Source organism: Lineus longissimus, chromosome 6, assembly GCF_910592395.1.
Source record: "Lineus longissimus chromosome 6, tnLinLong1.2, whole genome shotgun sequence".
NCBI lineage: Eukaryota > Metazoa > Nemertea > Pilidiophora > Heteronemertea > Lineidae > Lineus > Lineus longissimus.
This window is the reverse complement of record NC_088313.1, coordinates 877,915-901,366: the sequence shown is the minus strand read 5'-3', so window position 1 is coordinate 901,366 and position 23,452 is coordinate 877,915. Positions and strand designations below refer to the sequence as shown.

At 42.3% G+C, this 23,452-nt stretch overlaps 2 protein-coding genes across 2 annotated transcripts in view; both read left to right on the top strand.

Annotated features, from left to right (window-relative positions):
• The window catches only part of LOC135489343 (growth hormone secretagogue receptor type 1-like), a 33,208-nt gene extending 24,176 nt beyond the window's left edge, over positions 1–9,032 (top strand). The window contains exon 2 of the mRNA XM_064774657.1: positions 7,578–9,032. Within this exon, the coding sequence (XP_064630727.1) occupies positions 7,578–8,521 (944 nt within the window). The 3' untranslated portion in view covers positions 8,522–9,032. The remainder of the gene's footprint in view (positions 1–7,577) is intronic.
• Positions 9,033–14,353: 5,321 nt separating this feature from the next.
• LOC135488915 (cytochrome P450 3A4-like) lies at positions 14,354–21,577 on the top strand. Its single transcript, XM_064773850.1, has 13 exons — positions 14,354–14,627; positions 15,587–15,680; positions 16,202–16,254; positions 16,666–16,762; positions 17,276–17,401; positions 17,849–17,937; positions 18,043–18,212; positions 18,387–18,517; positions 18,646–18,822; positions 19,264–19,407; positions 19,659–19,747; positions 20,178–20,324; positions 20,753–21,577. The coding sequence occupies exons 1-13, from the start codon at positions 14,572–14,574 to the stop codon at positions 20,994–20,996; spliced, it is 1,617 nt and encodes a 538-aa protein (XP_064629920.1). The 5' UTR covers positions 14,354–14,571; the 3' UTR covers positions 20,997–21,577.
• The last annotated feature ends 1,875 nt before the right edge of the window (positions 21,578–23,452 follow it).

Here is a 23,452-nt window from a genome sequence, read left to right as displayed (position 1 = left end):
GATAACAAATGTATTTGTTCTAGCATTATATTGCTCCTGAATAGCAAATACTCGTGGGAGCTAATTAACTTCCCGACTATCATTTTTGTGTTATACATGACTACGTCTGGTTCTCTTGCTCTTGTCCATTTTCTAATCATATCGTTTGTGTGAGAGTAAACAACCAAGAAGCAAACCCACAGAAATAAGTCGCAGAGGACATAGACCAACAATAACAACACAACCATCAGTAAATCGTCGAAAACCAATTTATGGTAACTGCTAGCAACAACCATCAGCAACCTCAGAGCGAGGATGGTAAGTCGTGCACCGCGCAAGTTGGCAGTTACATGAACAGTTACACGGCGGTAAATCCGGTTGTGATCGCACCAACTGTGCCCTGATATTAGGCCGGGCTTATGAAGGATTCACGCAGTTGTGACTTGGCAGGCTGAGCGCAAAACTGGTTAATGACAAAAGTTCAGAAAAAAAAGTAAGCTAGCCACAAAAATCACTGCAAGAACATTGAATCAGTTACTGCAAAACTGGTTGGTGCTGTTATCTGCTCGAAGTCCTACTACGCAGGCAAATGTCTCCGTCCACGGATAGCTGATGGTGATTAATCATGAACTATCCATCCATGGGCTCCATGGATGGAACGTTCATGGGCCATCAGCTATCCGTAGACGGACACTTTTGCCTGTGTACGACGAATCATCGAAGTGTTCGTTCATTGGCAAATAGAGGAAATACCGAATGAGGCCGGTCTAACCAAGCTTTCCTGTCGGATAGTCCGAACCTCAGTGCTTCGGAACTAATCACAAAACCCTTTTGCCAAGCACTGGGAAACCTGTGATGTAACTAATATCTTACATCAGCTGATAAGTAGTCCATGTCAAAGGCGACCATTGACCAATGGTGGCTTATAACTGAGGTCTAAACGAAGCAGAACCTCCATTACCATATCACACTAATTGTGAATAAATCCGCTTAAATTTTAAGGTTGAATGGCGCTCTGTTACATTATTATTATTATTAAAATTATTATTAAAAACATTTTTATAGCACTTAACGTTGTTAAAACTTCTAAGCGCTTTACAATTTATAATTTAAAACATAACATTAATACATGATAGAATAAAAGTCATTACTAAAGAAAACGTGCAAAGGATTCAAAAGAATTTCTTAAAAATACGTGTTTTTAGTGCAGTTTTAAAACGACCCAGGGTACTCTGGCCACGAACACTATTTGGAAGCTCATTCCATAGCATTAGAAGCTGACGATGTCATTTCAGTAGCAACTCCTGCTCTAATTCCACGGTGAACTGCTGACATTTCGACTTGGGCAATCACTGACACGGTGCCTTCAAATAGCATTTTGATGAGGCGACCGTATTATAAGAAGTCATTGAGTCTAATCCTTAACCACCAATTAGATGAGCATCATTATCGGAGCTGATATCATCGTGTTATAGACAAGATGTTATATCTTAATTTCCACGTTCACATCATGGCGGAGCACGACAGAATGGCGACATGCATATCAGATGAAAGCTCTATCAATTTAATAAGGTCATGAAACCCGACAAATAAGTCATCAATATCAATCGGATAACGTTATCAAAAGCAGCTTTGCCTGTGGACTTGTAATACCATCTTCTGGTTCCTTTACAAATGAACATCTAACCTTATAATTGACATTATGTTTACCTCTGATCTGTTATGTCGACTCAGTTTGGCGCTGTCAACCCAGGAGATTCCGCGCTGGTTAGCCTGAATCAAACACTCCTCGTCTGTTAGTTCAATGTTTTTATATTGGCGAGAGAACAGTAAGATAATGGCCGTCATCAAACACCGCCCGGAGAGAGCTGTCATTTCACTCAGAAACTTCATTTCAGCTCCACCCCCACGGTATTTGGTGAGACAATCAATACCGACAGTGATGAATCGATCCTTAATCATTCACAAAATCCAACAGTCTGACAGCTTGTTCTTAATCGATATCTGCACATCACTGTGAGTACGTCAACAAGTTTCGACATCACCAGTAAATAGTTACTACTTAGTTGATAATACGAATGTTTAGAGTGAATGACCGGCTGGATTGCTGTGTAGCCTGTTAACGAAGACTTTCAGCACCATCTACTCTCCTGCCCGTAAAAGGCACCCACATTGATGTTGCGTACGACGTCATCAGTTTGTGGAGTCTGGACGACAAGTGGGACTGCATTAGTATACGGACCAACCCAAAAACTTTATTTCATGCGTAAAACCGAATAATTTGCAACTAAATTGAGACTCCTGTCATCTTGCCACATCCATATCGTGGTTTGAGAAATATTGTAGATTACATGTGTACTTTGAAGATTCTCAAGTTTGTGTGAAGTCGTTTTATTGGTAGGGTTGAGGAGGAGTTTTCATAGTCGGCTTTCTCTTGAGCTGTTCACGAATTGCTCACGGACAAGTTATCGATGATGAAGCTTATTTCACGTCCGACGTACGCGCGTATGACTTAACCTTAAGCGCCATAACAAGGCCTAGAGATTATCCATATGTGACCCACTCTACCAAAACTAGGCGCTTGTCGCATCTGAACTTGCAAGGTTGATACGGACTTGTTGTTCATTTCCCCTATTGTAGACCTTTTGTGAAATGTGACCAAATCAGTTTGTAATAGATTTCACAAAAGGTCTACAATAGGGAAATGAACAACAAGTCCGTATCAACCTGTCAAGTTCAGATGCGACAAGCGCCTAGTTTTGGTAGAGCGAGTCACATATTTTGTCATACGTGTTTTCAATACGGATGTGACGATGCTGAATGTCACTTATATCTACCCGTATTGTCACCGTCAGACTGACACGTTGATGAGAAATCAGCAGCCAATAGGAGCTGATCTATGTTTCCGGGGTCGCTCACCTTTCAATAGTACATCAGATAGTTCATAAATAAGTAGTTTGGCTAACTATTCTCTCTTCATTGATTTCCGGTAGCCGGCGTCTAACACGTTATCTAACAATTGTTGGTTAATCAGGGGATTGAATGATCTGTGTCAGGTGGTGGTGAGTTGATTCGTACAAGAAAATGAAGATCAGAAAGACAATTACTTGTTGCGTGTTAAAGGAGGACGCAGTTCATGTTAAATCGTGGGTCAGCAAAATAGAAATGTAGTTGTACACAATGCCGTAGTGTGAGTAATCATGCATGCAAATCTGCTGAAACTTGGTACCTAGTACGTGTATGTCTGTCTACACAACGGCCATATATTCTGTCCGTTATTACGCAATTTGAAGTTCTACAATTACGAATTTCAAATTTTTAGCGAATTATATAAGCCTTTAATGAAATAATTGAAACAGTTTAAGATAAGACAACTCAATTACAACGATAGCCTAAATCATTAAGTCGACACCCCCTCCTCAAAAATGCCACAGTTGACACAACGTGGAAGTTTGTCCGATTATCCAGGCATTCCTTTTTGTTGATCTTGAAGCATCCGTGTTTAGCGGCGGTTTATATGTCGAGTTGATCAACTCGTAATTGTTCAGAGAACGAAAAAGATGGCAGCCTTCAAGCTTGTTTAATCTCCGGCAGATTTCATCGCACTGGTAACAGCTGTCTGAGCGAGGTAAATGAGAATAAGAAACATTGCGACAGGTTAATGAGAAAGATGGGCTGCTTGTGACAAGAGTTGATTGAGTTAAAATGGTCTAGTGTCAACGGATACACTGTGTAGACGCTGTTTATCCGGTTGTGGGGTGCCAGCACAAAAGGCCTAAAAAGTTTTATGTGTAACAGGCATGTGTAAAACAAACCCATCAAAACCGGCTAAAAATATCGACCCCGACGAAACTGCTTTCCTTGCGTCGGTAGGGCAAGAGAAAATGAGCGTAATTTATGATTAGAGTGACAGAATAGAACATGGTAACTCATTGTCGGTTATGGTTGTCTCACTTAACACCACTCGGGTCACTAGTAGGAGGCTTTAACCGACTTCTTGACGGTTTCGCTAACTTTTTCCTGATTTATCCGACAAAAGTCCGACATTGTCTGACTTTTCCCCGAAAGGTCGGATTTCTAGAAAACCCAAAATAGGACATTAAGGATCAGAGGCTTATGTTGAATGGGTTAATGAGGTGTGAGCCAAACACTCAGAATGGCCCTTGTCTTCTTGGCTTGTTGTGTAAATCCCTTCGTTTTATCTTAATTCTCTAAATGTTGGGAATTTAGGCCTGGTGCAACCGGGCTTTGTTTGAAGACAATAGACCGTGTATTGGGCACGGCCCGAATTCTGTAATGATTATTGCGTCATGCCTAGTGCAATATGGGGCGCAGTATTGGCGATATTCACCAGCCTGTTGTGGATCTTTACCGAAAACAATTGCGGAGAATAGAAAGATAATTGTTAGCTGATTTATTTATTTGTTGGACGGCTATGTTTTTCCCTTGGGCACCACTCAACAACGTAATTGACCGAGCTCCAGCAGCTGTGGTAATCAATATTATTTCCCGCAAATGTGCCTGGCAGTTGACTGCAAATTAAGTTAAGTTCCCTAGGTACTTACATACACGTTTTATGACCCGATGGTCAGATAATAATGAGTTTCACTCAGAAGTTCCAAAAACTTCGTCAATCAATAAAAAAGATATTACTTCATGAATATATTAGATAAGGCTATAACACATAGATACAGAATAAGAAGTGTGGATTACTTGTAAAGAACGGGTCATTAAAGTTGGAAATGGAACTTAAGATGGTGCAGCATGACGTCATTTTCCCCCTCTCCTCGCCGTTAAAGCAATTCAGGTCCAGCCTAGAATACCAGCCTTGTATCGTCTTTAAACGAAGCCCGCTCGCACCTCAGGTCCAGCCTAGAACACAAGCGTTGTATCGTCTTTAAACGAAGCCCGCTCGCACCTCAGGTCCAGCCTAGAACACAAGCCTTGTAGCGTCTTTAAACGAAGCCCGCTCGCACCTCAGGTCCAGCCTAGAACACAAGCCTTGTATCGTCTTTAAACGAAGCCCGCTCGCACCTCAGGTCCAGCCTAGAACACAAGCCTTGTATCGTCTTTAAACGAAGCCCGCTCGCACCTCAGGTCCAGCCTAGAACACAAGCCTTGTAGCGTCTTTAAACGAAGCCCGCTCGCACCTCAGGTCCAGCCTAGAACACAAGCCTTGTATCGTCTTTAAACGAAGCCCGCTCGCACCTCAGGTCCAGCCTAGAACACAAGCCTTGTAGCGTCTTTAAACGAAGCCCGCTCGCACCTCAGGTCCAGCCTAGAACACAAGCGTTGTATCGTCTTTAAACGAAGCCCGCTCGCACCTCAGGTCCAGCCTAGAACACAAGCCTTGTAGCGTCTTTAAACGAAGCCCGCTCGCACTCCGGCCTAACTTTCCACTATTCTACGGTCTTTCTTGTCTTATCAAAGGGTTTTCCTGGCCAATTTGATAACATCGGTCGGGCCAACAAAACTGCTTTCATGGGGATCTATAGGCCTAACGGGCAAAGGCAAATCAACGTTTTCTAGTATTATACGGCATCACTACTCCTGAACTAACCACTTACGACCAATTAGACACACATGCTAATTTATAATTTACGTGGAGAATATCAAGTTTCCTGGTTCCGTATCTTACGGCAGAACGGAAAGAGATGTCAAAGAAACACATTGTAATATGTCATCATCGGAAGCTGCATCCTGCATCTATCAGGTTTTCCACGGGGTATAGGACGGAACTATCAAACTCCGAGATCCGGAAGCCCTATACGAACGATGAGGTACGAACTACAAACGTTGGTCGCGTCATTCACGCGACAGTCGTCATTCATCTATCATCCAGTGACATACGAATGAGCAAGCCACTTCAAAAATATCATTTTCATGCCACCTTTCTAAGAACGTAATAGGCTTTTTCGATTGGTCGATTCTGTTGACATGATAATCACTAATTGTCACTGCAGCGCGAATGTAATCTCTGAAAGTTCTCTCTTTATCTTCGATAGGTTATATTAGAAGGTTATAAATCAGACGGATGATTTATTGCTCAACAAAATAATACATTGCATAGAGCACAGAAACTATACTATACAAATTTCAAATTTACATGAGATGGATTTTGGAAACGACGGCTCCTAGCAGCGCTAACAGTATATAAACAGGACGGCTCCTAGCAGAGCTAACAGTATATAAACAGGACGGCTCCTAGCAGAGCTAACAGTATATAAACAGGACGGCTCCTAGCAGAGCTAACAGTATATAAACAGGACGGCTCCTAGCAGAGCTAATAGTATATAAACAGGACGGCTCCTAGCAGAGCTAACAGTATATAAACCGGACGGCTCCTAGCAGAGCTAACAGTATATAAACAGAGTAACGACATCAAAAGAATACAAATTTACATACAATATTCAAATAAATGATATGATATAGTCAAATGAATGATAATTAGACCAGTTGGAATGATTTTGACCAAACATTTGCGAACAGATCTGTCCAAAGCTACCTCACTAAACTTAGTGTCATCATGAATAGTAATGCAGGCCGGAGGTATGTATAAGCACGTACATGTCGTTGCCACTGCGACGATGACCCTAGGCTGATGTTAAATGAGAGAGTTTATCAATGCGATTTCTTTTATTGAAGATTCGTTGCCGTTCAGACCCAGGCAAAAAAACCGGAAAATTGCACCGCACCGTAACCACTAACAGAAATAATTATATTGGTTAGGTCAAAAGTGATCAGTTCATTCACAATGCCAACCACTCAGCCTGGTGAAACTACGCGCTTTCTCGCGAGATCTCGTGATATTTGGATGGTCGATCGCCATATTATAAAAAACTCGCTCTTTTTCATACAATCATGCTGCACGATTTCCGAGTATTTTCGATAAAAACTGATACTCCATTGCTTTCAGCCATGTAAAATCTGCGAGTTTTCAATTGTAGTTCTTTTATAGCGAGGAAGGAATGCAATTGCTTTCCAATGGGAACATTAATCACTAGATGCTGGGAAAACAATTCAGCCGTAGCGGAGCATATGGAGTGCATTGTTGATCAGCTCGCTCGTGTCATATGGAATAACACTCTAGTCCATGTCAATGGCGGTCGTCAATGGCAGCCGACATTGGTTTTGCTTTGAATCACGCCACGTCTTGGAGTCGAATTATGCCAATCTGTCCGTAGTAAATGCAATTGTGCAGTGGATATCAATAAAGCATGAGTAGTATCCATATAGCAGGTGACACACTGAGCGCCGTATCGTATGCGCCCTCAGTCATATTCGGTGCAGGTTCAAAATGTCTTGAACGGGAAACGAAATCATCAAGTTAGTTGGTTGAAGATTTCTCTGAATCATGTAGGATATGAACATAAGAAGACCATCCTATCACATCGCACAAACGTGTACCAGCATATCAATCAATTAACGTAGGAACTACATGTATTTCATATTCACGCTTTGATTCTTGTTGCAGCCTTGATAACCATATGAGGCTTGCATGCGCCTAATACTGAACACTTTTTGGATACGTCACACCATGATCCTGTGCGAGTGACGCTTTCAAAATTCTAATTTCTTATCCATCGTTCTCGTTACAGGCAAAGCCAACGCATTCATCGAAAATGGTCTGACGAGCGCCTCGGTATTGACCATCCTCGCCATCAGCTTGGAGCGATTCTACGCCATCTGTCGGCCGCTGAGAGCACAATACATGGGGACCTTCAAGCGGACTTTGAAATTCATGACAGTTATTTGGGTTGTAGCGTTCAGTTCTGCTGTGCCGTTCATGTGGATTGCCCTATACAAGGACAGTGAGTGGTTAGACGGTACGCCTATCAAGGTGTGTAGACAGTACATGCTCCACCCATGGAAGAGAACCTATGCCGTTGGTGTCACTGCTTTATTCTACATCTTGCCTTTGATGATATTACTCACTGTCTATTTATTCATAAGTAAGCACCTAGTCGCGAAAGGAGACTTCCCCGGTGACAATTTCGTATCTCCTCAGACACTACGCGCGCGCCGCCAAGTGGCGATGATGCTTATGACAGTATGTGCCTTGTTCTTCATCTGCCACTTGCCTCTCCGATGCCTTAGCCTCATTCTCATCTTCCGATCAAAGGTATTGGCAGATTTAGGCTTTGAGGGTTACTATAACGTCATATACATGGCACGGGTGATGTTTTATCTCAACAGCGCTGTTAATCCTATAGTGTACAACATCATGTCCACCAACTTCCGTAATGCTTTTAGGAACGTTCTGTTCCTCAGGCAGCGGCGCCATCTGAATTGTCGGGAGACCGCCACAACGGTTTTCACAAAACCCAACGGATACGTTCGCTACGAGAGTTTTAACAAGGACAATAATCCGCCTAAGGTTGCCCAACAGGAGCCATTCAACATGGACAAGCAGCAGCCGCGGAAACAGCCGAGGAGACTCGTGTATCGCTGGTCGTCCTCTGACGGATCTTCGGAAGGCCGCGGGGACGATGCCCGCAATCACAATGTCAAGAAACCGAACATTATCGTGACAACGATCTAGGAAATAGCGAGTGTAATTGAAGTCCTCAGTGCACGAAGTCACATTTTTGAAAAATATGAGCTGGCACCAGAAAGGAAATGAGCCGTTCATCACGATCAGTAAAATAGCGGACTGGATGCATTTTGGTGCTGAAAATTAATCTTAGTTAACCAGTGAAGAAATTGTTTACTGGCCGAATTTAGAAAAAGAAAAGATGTTTTGATTTTGATGTACAAAAAATGAAGAGCAAGGAAAGATTGCGCTGTGCTTATAGAGACTTCATATATGTTTTAGTCATGATGTTCATTTTGCCATGCAGATATTAGATTAAAAGCCCCCAAACAAGCACAACACCAAAAACAAACAAACAACACGTAATGCTCCTTGGTAAACGTGGCATACGGGGCGTTTTGCATCTCAGTCTTCATTGATAGTCGGCTGCTGAAGTGCTTTTCAGATAGATCTGGTCAAAGGTACTTGGCTGACCTGTCCACTGAACAACAAACAGTAGTGTTACACAGCCCTGGGCACCCGGTGTAATGTTTTTGAGTGTTTCTGTTTTTGAGTGTTTCCCCTCATTGTTTGGGAACGCTCAAAAATAGATTGACAAGTTTTTCTGTGTATCCCCCCCTATTGAAAAGTCGTGGTCTCTCTAGCTGCCTATTGCTTGGAAACACTGACACATGGGAAACAACCACAGATGTTACACCGGTGTCACAGTAGACCAGCTTTAGTTGACACCGTGAAAGAGTATTGGTCAGGCCTACTCTGAGGATAATCTAGTGTTGTGCAACACCACTATCTTTTGGGAAATGTGATCTGGTCACATTCCTGAGTTCAACAATGAGCACCTTTGACCAGAACGAAAGGAAAAACACTATACCGTCAACGTCACATTGTCACTCTTTCCTCGCTGTTTACAGCTTACATGTAGGCCTATGCATAAAAACCCTAACGGCCAAGTTAGAAAACACAATCGCCCGACCACCAAACGACCAACTGCACTTGAATCATGATAGACACAACAGGTTCATCGATGAGACAGGTCACAGAGACGTTGGCGTGTAAAAGAAAAAAAAAGAAAAAAATCCTCGAGCGGGTACGAACTCGGAACCCCGACACCTGATCCTTACCGTCTTACCCACTATGCCATGAAGCCGTTGTTGTAAATGAACATATTTTTCAGTTTTCATTTCACGTTCAAGCTTGACAGAATGGGGTCTTTTGTGCCATCTCTACCATATTCAGTTTCAAAGTGGCCTTCAGTTTCAAAGTGGCCTTTAAAAATTTCCCTTTTACAATATTTGTAAAGTGAATTCATAAGAAACATAATCAGGAGATGAACATGACACCCTTTGATGATTATAGGAGCACGCAGCTATATTTCGAGTTTTAAAGATGCAGAACAATTTCCCGCTTTGCTAGTATTAAAACCATGCGTGTATTGGGGAACTGTCAGATGAGTTGGCATTCGACTTCAATCAACGATCGCGCGAGGTCGCAATGGCCATGAACCGATTCCTACATCAGTGCTCTGTCGGTGAATACGGTAGCGCCACTGCGGTCCGCTGGTACACTATCATATCTGACGGCGTTTAAAACATTCAAAACATGGCGGACGGGCGTTTGTGTTTTCCAACTTGGCCGTTAGGTTTTTTTAATGCAGACATGTCATTACTCTAGATGCCAAGTTCGAAGCATAATACATGTAGCTGCACTGCAGCTTTGTGTTACTGCATTTGTACTTTTAAATTCATTTGTTTGATTCAAATCGAAAGGTGTACCCCTTAAATGACAACATTACCTCGGCGTTAGGTTAACTGGAAGTTTCCGTCGTCAATGTAAATAAGATTTTGTAATATAAATATTTCGACCTCCTCGTCCCTTTTCATCTTGAGGATATTCTTACTGACATTCTGTTGACATCGATTTGCTTCATTCATAAACATTTATCAAAACTGTCGTTACCATTCGTCAAATTATAAACTTGTTTGTGAGAAATTCATAAAATGTTCTTGTTATAAGGCGGTGTGATGTTATTATTATATGATACGCAAAACTTTTCTTGTCGCTGGCAGTACACTTACTGTGCAATATGAGAAATACTTGTAAAAAGAAAACCAATGAGGGTTTCAAACGCCAAACCGGATTTTTTTCCCTGTCTTCAAAAAGCCCTTTTAACGTTTTAATGGCTTCGAAAACCATTAAATGCTATGTGTTGGCAGGTGCCTAGGTTCCCTCCCATCTCAAGTGCCGCCTCTGGTTGTGCTCTGTGAGACCTAGTTGATAATTTTCTTTTTTTCATAATCTTTCTTCATGGATTCAGTTCGGTAGACACTCTAAATGGCATAACACTGGTGAGGACGAGACAGACGTTTAGTTCCATAGACGGCCGACAGGTGTACAGACAATTGTGCTCTAGATTCTCCCTAGATATGGGAACATAATTGTGCCAAGAAAGTCCGTGATTTAAAAAGGTTGTCACGCTTGTGTTGAGTAGTCACCATGGTGTTGGACAATCATTATACTTTATCTATTGTTTGAGTTATCAAATGCTTTTAATAGTATTTACATAGAGGTGGAACGAGCCTTGTTATGTGCATGGAACTATCATGGGCCAGCATGGCGACTCCACAGTGTGGTTTTCAAAATAAAGCAAAGTGCAATTTTCATAATGTTTATTCAAACGATAGCATGTCAACTGTACAACAGCAAATCACGAGGTAACTTGTTTCCATAGCAAGTTCTGTAGCTTCGTTTTTATATGTCGCAGCCACAGCTAGGCCATGACGCTGAATAGCACTCATTTTTTTAATCAAATTCTAAAGCTTCGGGTTTTTTTCAGCTGGTCTTTGTACTTAGTCCGGGATGAAACTTAAAGCTGGCGATTATGAATTGACTGAACGACCGAATCGATATCAATAGTACAGGCCTTTAATAGGCAGGCCTATCTTGCCTGTTGGTATACAATTGAACAATGTACGTAGTACACAGCTGGCCCGACCATCCATGCCGAGGGATCATAAAAGCATATTTACTTTTATCTGGTTTGTCACGATATATGGACAGACACAGCATTAGCGTGATTTTCAATCCGGACTCTCTCGTATGACCTCTGGATCAAGCATGACTCTCATCACCGGCAGCCACGTTCAAGATATATTCAAGTGGACACTGATTGTGGCTAAAGTGGGCTTTCTATCGGCGTTACTTCTGGCTAATATTATCTTCCTCAGACGCCTGCGGAGGCAAGGGAACGCAACCAATTGTCATTGTTGTGGCATCATCACCAGTATAACGGCGGTAAACATAATCCACTCCGCTCTGAGCATGGTTGATGGACTGGCGTTAGACAACATCCTCAATCTTCCATTCATCTCCTCAGAAACAATCACATGTTCAAGACAACTCTACATAACACTTTTACTATCATTCATGCAACTTGTGAACTTCGCATTTCTTTTTCAAAAGGCTGTACAAATCAAGTGCGGCAATCGCGGGTTACTAGCAACGATATCAGCTTTCAAATGTTTGTCGCTGAAACCAATATGGCTCGTGTCGACTCTGTCCTACGGCATTGCTTGCGTCTTCATTCGAATGGACTGGTTAAATAAAAGAAACTCCATCCAAGTGCTGACAGTTTCTGATATGGACATTGACATGGTGATTTGCCGGGTGGAACCCAAAGTTTCGAGGAACATCTTATTTCTGCACCAGCTGCTTATAGGCTTTTCTCTCGTTGTTATCATGATTGCCCTTGTTGCTCACTTCTACATATGTTACAGACCCGACAAGCGGACTTTGGAACCAATGCAAGGTAGGATGCCTAGAAACAAATAGACTTATTGTTTCACCTCATTAGATTACAAAAGTAGCTTTACCTGAAACAATTACAACCGAAATCGTAGTGATCAAGAATTTAACAAGAAGGCTGTAATGATGTACATATATCGACGCTGAATAAGATATGAATTAAGGAAATCGTAAATAGAATATGGCAATGATTTTATCGGCATTTTCAACCTAGATATTCAAGGGGATCAGCAAAGCAAGTTGCAGTTCATGTGTAAGCCTGTACAATGATACAATGCTGTCTACCAAATGTCTTTATTACACATTATAATGTCCAACCCATATCTGAACAAAGGCGCGTGAACTATGTCGGAGTGCTTTGAGTTTCGCTCTACAACTGAAACGTTTCTATTCACAGCCGGTGTATAATGAAAAGTATTCCCCTTTAAAAGTGTCTGCCGCTATTGTATTCTTTCATGATATGGTTCAATGGGTTGTGACCGTCATGTTAGATGGTTTGGATAATATGGCTTAGATAGAATCATTTGTTCCTTAGACATTCTATCGTTATTCTTCTTTCTTCTTTAAAGACTGTTTGTTCGGTATCGAATGATGATCAGAAATCCCGATAAGATTGGATTAATATATCCGAATCATGTCACGTACATTTTGCCTGGGCTTCAACGTCATTTTGACGCATATTCCAGTAAAAACAACCTCACTGCAAACCACTGATAACATTAGGCTTATCAGAGAGTTATATGCAGTACTTCTAATTTTTAATCCTTTTTATTTCAGAATTAGATGTCGAGTATGGACGAATTGCCAGTGATCCCGAGGAAGTACAAGAACGTGATTTAATTCTCGCGAGCAAGGATAACCACTCGGAAAAATGCTTTGCGCCACTTCCAGCTCAGACAGGGCTGCACATAAGAGACAAATGTCACATGCCATGCACTTACGAGAACATACTCTCGCCACTTCTTGCCTTACTGTTTATAAACGTCCTCTGGCAGGTTTTGCTTCGACCCGCGGTTAGTATCTATCAGAGTGATACGAGTTACCAACCTATCGTGACGGCAATGGGCACGGATATGTCATTGGGACTCATTGCTAGTTTTCTGCCTTTTCTGGAAATGTTTGACAAAATGTTGATGAAGAAGCATGACACACAGGCGTCACCGTGAACTTAAGGCTATACAGCCTTCTTCAATTCTGATTGGATCGTGTCGCTGAATATCAATTGGTCAACACCCTGCAAACCTCGACGCTAGTTTCTAAAGCGTAGCGCTAAAACTTGTACGTTTTCTTCCGTGCAGTAACTCCTCTCCCTGCAAGTCATTTGAGTTATACATATTATTCAAATCGACCTCATCCGCCGATGGCAAAGGAGAGGACCTCGAATTCGAAGACATGGACCACATGGGTGTCACTACACAGTGTGGAGGGCAGCGTGAAGGGCCGCGTCAAAGTAGGTCCCAGCCATTGAGGATCTGCGCAGGTCTTGCAATCATAAGCAGGGAAACTCCTTTTTGAACAGCTCTATCTGTTCGTAATGAAACATGTGGAAATTGATATGATCAATTGACTTTACTTCATGAAATTGACATAGGGTTGATTGTAATAGTTGTTTGTCATGTGTATTTATTGTGGGAGTATAGGTTTGTATTATGAAACAAATAAATCACTTATCCTCTGGCAGCCAAAGCGTTCGTGTCGGTATGTGAATGTCCAGTGCACCTTAAGACCTAATCCCTGAATCTTCTCAAAGCCCCCTTACAATGACCAGCAGCTGAAAATATGATTTTGCGAAGTGATATTTTGGAGAAAACTGATGAATACGGTATTGCGTTGAACTGAATTTTAATTTTTCTCAACCACTGGAAGGCAGGGTCTGACAAAAATTGTTTACAACTCCGCCGGCAATCTATAATGAATATACAATGTACATCAATACACTTGACCTGTTTTTGTGAGCAAGTAGAGCAGACTCAGAACGTCAAATGGTCAAAATCTGGTAACAACCATGATTTTGAAATGAGGCCAACTATAGAAAGAGTCAACGCCATCAAAATGAACGATCTCGTGCACGATCGTACCGGGTAAACATGATTGACCTTCATCAAAAAAAATTAGACATATATATTGGCATTACTGCCCTACATGATCACTAGACGGTTAGACGGTGAGTACCGAGTTGGGCTCGATACTTCTAGAAAGTCTTGCTCCTGAGCGGATTTACAGGAACGTGGTCAGTTCAGTGAACATTCAGGGACACCATGATCACAGCAATACTGTGTTCGATAGCCGTTGGGCTTCTTCTGCACTATTTCTGGTAAGTTATGTTTACTTTGGAACTGATTTCCTTGATACTAATATAAGGCATTGTCATACATTAGGCAGGCCTGTAGTTTCTTGCTCACAACCATTAGGCAGACCTGAAGTTTTTTGCTCTCAACCATGAGGCATGCCTGTTGTTTCCTGCTGACAACCATCAGGCAGGCCTGTAGTTTCTTGCTCACAACCATTAGGCAGACCTGTAGTTTCTTGCTCACAACCATTAGGCAGGCCTGTAGTTTCCTGCTCACAACCATTGGGCAGGCCTGTAGTTTCTTGCTGACAACCATGAGGCAGGCCTGTAGTTTCCTGCTGACAACCATGAGGCAGGCCTGTAGTTTCCTGCTGACAACCATTAGGCAGGCCTGTAGTTTCTTGCTCACAACCATTAGGCAGACCTGTAGTTTCTTGCTCACAACCATTAGGCAGGCCTGTAGTTTCCTGCTCACAACCATTAGGCAGGCCTGTAGTTTCCTGCTCACAACCATGAGGCAGGCCTGTAGTTTCCTGCTGACAACCATTAGGCAGGCCTGTAGTTTCTTGCTCACAACCATGAGGCAGGCCTGTAGTTTCCTGCTCACAACCATTAGGCAGGCCTGTAGTTTCTTGCTCACAACCATTAGGCAGGCCTGTAGTTTCTTGCTCACAACCATTAGGCAGGCATGTAGTTTCTTGCTCACAACCATGAGGCAGGCCTGTAGTTTCCTGCTCACAACCATTGGGCAGGCCTGTAGTTTCTTGCTGACAACCATGAGGCAGGCCTGTAGTTTCCTGCTCACAACCGTGAGGCAGGCCTGTAGTTTCCTGCTAACAACCATGAGGCATGCCTGTAGTTTTTTTCTCACAACCATGAGGCAGGCGGCCTGTACACCCCGAAGGTTTCCAGGAAGCCAAGCTTAAAAGGCATTAATCTTCTTTAATTTACCATCGTAATAACTGTAGGCTTTTTATCTGCAGGGAAAGAAGGCGGCGAATGAAAGTATTTGAACGATTGGGCATCCCGGGACCATCGCCAAATATTCTACTTGGGAACCAGCTCGACCTTGCTGGGGTAAGCTTGCTTATGCACTTTCTACTGCTCTTCATATACAGGGACGCCCAAAAATAACGGGCAAGCATGCTTTTTTTCATAGTTTCTCCATACATACTCTTGATTGCTAATTGGTGTACGCCACAGGTTGGGGTAGTGCTTCCACAACTACACCAGTTAAGGCCAGAGCAACATTCATCTAAGATGCCAGCCGGGGCCTATACGAGTGTTTTGAACTAGAGTCCATAAACCACTTTAAGTTAAGAGAGCAAACTTGTTGACCCATTATATCAGCAAAGTATTAAGGCTCAATGAGTAGTGGCAGTCTTATATACCCCCTCCCCCTGAAAAAAACTGTAGTTCTATTGTAGAGTGACAGGTTAAGGTGTAGGTCTATGAAGACACATGGCCGTCATTATCGCACGTATTGAAAAGACAGTATGATCTTCTGTCTCCAGGACGCTATATCATAGGACTTCTAAAACTGTTACACCAGTAGGTAAAAAGTCATATATAAAATGTCACATTTCTTACTTTTTCAGGGACCTTCCCGCGCGATTGCAAAGTGGCATCAACAATATGGAGACACGTTTGGGTGAGTTAAGTTTTTTATTTGATGCTGAGATACGGTGTATACAATGTAATCATCTAATTCACTAATAACAGTCAAGCATTTTGTATATTATATTAACTAGATCATCATAATAAACGATTGCTCGTATTAAAGTACGTCGATTATTTTCTCGTAGCAGTGGTATTGGTATAGCTTGTGCCCCGTTAGATCTCCGTGCTGTCTTGTATGTATGATATAAGACACTCCCCGAGATAGAGGTACATGTACATAAAACGCATATTCAGTACATGTATATACTTGTGCATGATCATATGGGCCCACGTGTTTGTACAATAAATACTTCCCCTACGCTTTGATCGAATTGTTCTGGCGGGAAAACTATAAATTCAGACGACCTCATTGGTTTTCAAAATGTTCTGATTCTGACTTCAGTTACTTTGAAGGAACTGTCGCGGTGCTGGTGACCAAAGACTTGGACATCATCAAACAGGTCTATATAAAGGAGTTCAGCAAGTTTACAGCAAGAAAGGTGAGAGGCATACTTAAGGACGCTTGGGCGCCATGAATACATCTCTGCTCAAAAGTTGACAGCGCCGTCTGCCATGCCATGGTGACCAGGTCACATTTACCAAAAGATAGCGGTGTTGCACCTCACTAGATTTGCTTTTGGGTAGGCCTAACCGATGCTATTTCACGGTGTCAACTAAAGCGTGTCAATTGCGACACAAGCTGCACATGGCTGTTAACATGACTACTTGCGATCACACTATTAAGTTGAGTGACAAATGGTCAGCCAAGTACCTTCGGCGAGAACTATTTCAGCAGATAGGCGACCATCACCTCATATATTGTTACCTATCGAATCGAGTGTTCTTCTTCTCTCCTGTTACAAAACATGATACAACATCACGGAATCGCTGCGATGAACAGATACGTGACGTGAATTAAAAGTGTTTACAGAATAGAGATGCATGCATGATTTTCCCTTTCAATATTTCTATCCTTTTAATTGCCAGATAACCACCTTTTTTCCTCGTTCCAGCCATTTCCAATAGGCCCTGACCCAAAGAGCTCGAAGAATGTCAGTGTCCTCTTTGCGCATGGACATCGCTGGAAAAGACAACGAGCCATGTTAAGTCCGACATTCAGCACGGGAAAGTTAAAACAGGTAGGTTCAATCATTTATGATTAAGCTGCGGCTATTCTCGAGTGACCGTAAGCTATTCGCCAAAGCTAGTCTTACGGCAACCCATGTTCAGTGAAGAAAAAATGTGACTCGCTCTACCAAAACTAGGCGCTTGTCGCATCTGAACTCGACAGGTTGATACGGACTTGTTGTTCATTTCCCTATTGTAGACCTTTTGTGAAATCTATTACAAACTGATTTGGTCACATTTCACAAAAGGTCTACAATAGGGAAATGAACAACAAGTCCGTATCAACCTGTCAAGTTCAGATGCGACAAGCACCTAGTTTTGGTAGAGCGGGTCACAAATGGACTTAGTCTCTGGTTCCTGATTCCCGATTCCTGACAATTCGTCTTGACAATAGGTTTTTCAGGTACAGGGCGAATGCAGAAGAGGAATCATAAGTATATCACCAATTCGTTTTACAGACACAGCCCCTGATACTATTGGGAATCAAGAATATGATGGAAGTGCTTGAAGAGAAGGCAAAGGAGGGCAAGGGCTTCAACATAATGACGTAAGTTATTATCGTGTCTTGACAAGACTCTCACAGATTACTCTAGATATGATCAGGTCGAATGCCTTTGGCCCGTGTACTGATGCTTTTACACCTTCCTTTCAGTATATTCCAAGCGATGACTCTCGATGTGATTAGCTCTACCGCCTTTGGTCTGGACATTGACGCCCAGAGGAACCAGGACGGGCAGATGATAAAGGCCTGCCGGGCCGTCTTCGCCCAACAGAACACATACAACATGCCACTGGTCAGGAAGATTTTCCTCACTCTTTCTCGTAAGTCCGTCACACTAAAGAGTTTTCGCCACCCCGCTCTGAAAACCAATCGAGCCAGAATGGCACGTCAGCTGTTAAGGTGCCAGTTCACATTAAAAGATCAGGTCAGCCAAGAGCTTGGTAATGATAACGAACCTCTGTCGCTCATTATTAACCGACATTTTCTTATTTCAGTCATCTTCCCGAGATTAAACCAAGTTTTCTTTGGCTTATGGCGTAGAATTAATGATCTTGGCGTCATACGCAGCAGTCCATTCTGGCTCGGCCATACGCTTAGGCAGGTCATAAAGGAACGGAGAGAATCGGTAAGTCTCGAAAGGTTGAGATAGGATCCTTAGGGCGAAGCCAACAAGGGCAGATAAACTTTATCTAACACACAACTATTTAAGACAGTAAAATGGCTTTGTTATAACTGCATGTCTCCATTTTTCAGGGCAAGACAGACCGGCGTGATTTCCTCCAGATGCTCTTGGATGCAGAGGCTGTTGATGATATGATCAACGACAATGCTCTCACAATGACGGACGAGGATGGCGATGCTATGGAGAGCGGGGCTCGGACTAAGGATAACACAAAAGGCGTGAGACTCGCAAAGAAGATAACCCAGGAGGTAATGACATCTAAAACTTGAAACCACATTATTTTTTCTTTGTTTTTGAAAAAAAGCAAACAAACTCTGCAAATAAATTGATATCTTTCAGTTTTCCTAATGAAAGAAAATGAGCGCGATTTTTTCCCCCTCAAAATCAGTTATCAAAGAAATATGCGAAAATAAAACACTGATTCGCGAAAATAATATTTCCAGCTCATCACACCTTCGTTTCCAAGGTTTGGGAACATTCGACAAGATCTACTCAGCTCAAAATCTCAATATGATTCTTAATTAAGATCAAAAATCTTACTCGTCTAGAATCTTTTAGCGATTGTCCAAGACCATGGATACCAAACTGATTGAGAACTTCACTGAGGTTCGTATATTCTCGGGATTTTCGACATGGGCTGTTCTATCGATGGTTCTATTGGGATCTTATTACATTCTTTTTTTGTTCAGGAAATTGTCAGTAATTCGATCGGGTTTCTTCTCGCGGGCTACGAGACAACGAGCACCGCCTTGAGTTATGCCGCTCAGGAGCTGGCCTCAAATCCGCGGATACAAGGGAAGTTACAGGAAGAAATTGACAAAGTAGTCGGACAGGTAGGTTCTTTGACATATTCCTCTAACAGTGGCGGTTTCCTGCGATCCAAAACCGCATATTGTTCTCCGCATTAGCCAGTGTAGAAGTTTAACAATGTCCGAGAGTAGTTCGTCCGAGAGCAAATGATTCGATCACGCACTTTGCTATAAGCTATTGACGGTCAAAAGGGGCGATCCCCACAGCCTGGAAATATTTGAAAAATGTCCTTTATGTTGTCGATGTTAAAACTTTTTTTATTTAACGGTTTTAGGAGCTACCTGACCATAAACACCTGGCACAAATGCCTTACTTAGACATGGTTTTCAACGAAGTGCTACGAAAGAATACCATTGTCCCAACGTAAGTTCAAACCATTCCTTCCATGCTGAGCAGATACTGCCGATCAGCTTCACCCAATACGATGGCAACAACTCGGCCTCTGCGGCCATCTGAGATTTGCTCTCGGTCTTAATAGAACCATTTGTAACCTCGTCATCCTGGTTCGCGTCAATACGGAGGAAATTTTCCAAAACATATGGCGTCCCTATGAAATGGTGTGATTGTCACTATTTTGAGTAAATGTCCCTAGCAATACTAAAGTGCGCTTTGGTTTGCTTGTCTGCCTTCATCAACAAACTATGAGAAGACCATCGACTCGTGATGACGTCATAACAGTGCACTTTAGGACTATTGTGTCATCAGGGGGGTCACTCAGTACAAAACCACTGGAAAGGCACTATAGACTACTTGCCCCCCGTTCATGACATATTAAAACAATTTTCGTTTTTAGGTTCATCACCCGGCAGTGCCAGGAGGCGGTCCAGGTTGGCGACATAGCTATCCCTAAAGGGATGACCGTGCAGGTCCACTCTCTGGCTATCCACGCTGATCCTGACCTGTGGGGGCCAACCGACCCAAAGGAATTTGATCCCGAGAGGTACGATTGTAGTCATTCCAGATACATCTGCGTGTATTCTTGAAATGATGACACATGTACACGCATTCTTAAAATGTTGAAATTCTAGAATGATATAGAATGACCTGATAGAGTGTTTCCTTTCGAACATCAAATATATGTTTATGTTGTTTATGATTCAGTAGGCCTATTTAAATCCTAATGTGATGTTTTTTTGGTGGCACGTGCAGACAATTCCCGTGCTAACTCCTCTGCCATTACCTGTCCCGGTCTTGGACAAGAAGAGGAGGCTAGGGAGTGAGGCTAGCGACTTCATTCCGTAACACAAACCCTTGTTACAGAAACGGAAGCAATCAAACAATATGGTTACCCCACATTCGTTAAATATAACTTGGACGTTTGGTGACGAACACGTGTTAAAGTTCTCCTTAATTCTTGCTATATTTAAGGTTTTCTCCCGAGAATAAGGCCACCCGCCACCCCCTGGCATTCCAAGCCTTCGGGACCGGCCCCAGGAACTGCATCGGTATGCGTTTGGCTTTGATGGAAGGGAAGCTTGCGCTGATTGCTGTGTTACAGAAATACACTCTCCAGCGATGTGATGAAACTGAAGCAGTGTTAGAAGTGTTCGAACAGGGGACTCTTGTGCCGAAGAATGGTGTCCATGTTACGTTATCGTCGAGACTGCCGTAAAAAATATGTTACATCTACAAAAAAATGACATGTACTGTTTTGGGACTGCTGACATTGATTTATTTGATTTCAACGCGTGATCGCGGAAGAACTGGCCGAGTCGTTACGAATTCGTTCATATCATTGCAGCGTGTGTATTTTTCAACAAGGGCAGAACTGGACGTAATCATGCATATCCATCACCTTTAAATATGGATACTAGTTCTAGCGCATATATACATGCGATGTCTATAAATGCCATGTATTCCGAGTTTAACAGTTTTTCAAAATAGATCGGATGGTGGAAATAGCCTGAGCTGGTAAACACTACGAATCATGCATGATATATCTGCTTAAAATATAGCATCATATTTCAGTTGACCGAGTATTGATCTATCATTTTGTTAATTTAAATAATCGAGATTTATCCATTCGCAGCATACGAGTAATCATGTAAATACACGAGGATCTGGTAAATACGCATTATTGAAATGAATTGGAATTCGTCAGCTCATAAATGGAAAATTTTGATCAGGGTTTCTCTTGTTAAATTCTTGTATCAACAAAAAGTTTGACAGATTAAAATGCACCCATTCACGGAATTTCCTGCCTCCGATCTCCCCTTGATAGAGAAAGCTATTGGCTTCATCAACAGTTACGTCATGTCAGTGGTTATCACAACTGGCATATTGGGAAATGTCGGATCCTTCATCATCTTTTTCCGGACACAGAAACGTGAAGATGCGTGTGTGCAATATCTGAGCTGTCTGGCACTCTCCGATACTGGAGTTATACTAGCACGAGGAGTGGTTGAGTGGCTTGCCTCCGGACTGGGCTACATCACAGATGGGTCAGTTTCAGTAGACCTGATGCTGTACAGCTCCATTTCATGCAAGCTAGTCGGTTTCTTTCAGCAGTTATTCATGACGGTTTCAGCATGGCTAATCGTTTCATTTTCCGTCGAAAGAGCTTACGTTGTTGTATTTCCTCTGCAGCGCAGCAATATCACAGGAATTAGGCGAACTATGGTCATCTGTTCAGTCAGCTCGGTGATGTTGTTTCTGTCAATACATCGCCTATTTCTTGTAGACGTCACACGTACACTCTCCAAGTTGTGCTTCTATCTGTCAATAGGACCTGAAGCGGCGAAGATACTATACCAATTTGACGTGTCTCTCTACATCTATGTACCTAGTATTCTTATCTTTCTTGCTAACTTTATTATTACTGCGACACTGTTGAGATCAGGGAACAAGAACTTGGGGCGAGCTGGCCACAATAAACACAGTGAGGGTAGAGTGCTGGTCTCCCTTATGCTAGTCTCGAGTCTCTATATCACTCTTCTGTTGCCCTTTTCTCTTGTGGCCACATACATGTTTAACAGCCGCCCTGAGGACAATACCACGGTTCTCTACAACCTAGGAAGGATCTTGACACAGTTCGGCACATTAAACTATTGCATTAACTTCATCATATATGGCTGTACCCTGCCTTTCTATCGTCGGGAGGTTTTGAGAATGCTCGGCTGCAAACTTGAAAAAAGGTAAAACAGGGTGGATGCCAAGTTGTCAAAATGGTCTCAACCACTTTACTTTACAAAACAAGTTATAATAAGCATGGCAGCTATGTTTATTTCGTACTCGTACAATACAGTGCAAGGGGTGCATTACAAATACTAGTGCATTACAACGCGATATTGCAAATGGAAATTAAAGAGGAAGAGAAACCGACATCATGTAAGACATGCAAAAACTACGTTCAAAGATATAAGCAATTAAGAAACGCACAGTACAAATAATATGTCATCAATTTCCCCCATCGTAAGTATACACATCCCTTTATCCCGGCCACATAATAATTCCCTAATCTGTCCCGCCAATCTTTTCTGCCCCTCTGTTACATTTGACCTCCCAATGTCCCGTGTCATAAAAAATACATTTGGCAAATTGCCCCTATCCCAACCATACTTTGCTAACAAAAAATTAAAACTTTTCCCAAGAGACGATCGACTCCCACCCTCAATGATACGTTTGCATAGTTTGAGATATACATTTTTAGATTTCCCAAGAGTTTTAAAAAAGTTAACAAAACTCTTCTCTATTTGAGCCTGAATCGGAGAATCATGTATGATTAATGGAAGTAAAAACTTATGACTGCGAGACGGTAAACTAAGAAGTTTTCTAATACATATCCTCCATGCCACGTATACATTCTCAATTCCTTGAAATGATATATCCCACCCCTGGAACCCGTAAAGAGACATGCAATAAGATTTGAAAAGCCTGTATTTTACTTCGTGATTAGCAAACCGAAATTGAGATAATAGAATGATTGTTCTTTTGTACAAGTCATTAATCGCCGCCTGAAACTTTCTCTTCATAATGTCCGGCCCAAAAATCATACCCAAATGTACCTCATAGGGAGATGGTCGAAGTGCCACTCCCTGAAACCAAATGACAATTTCGAAACCCACGGTT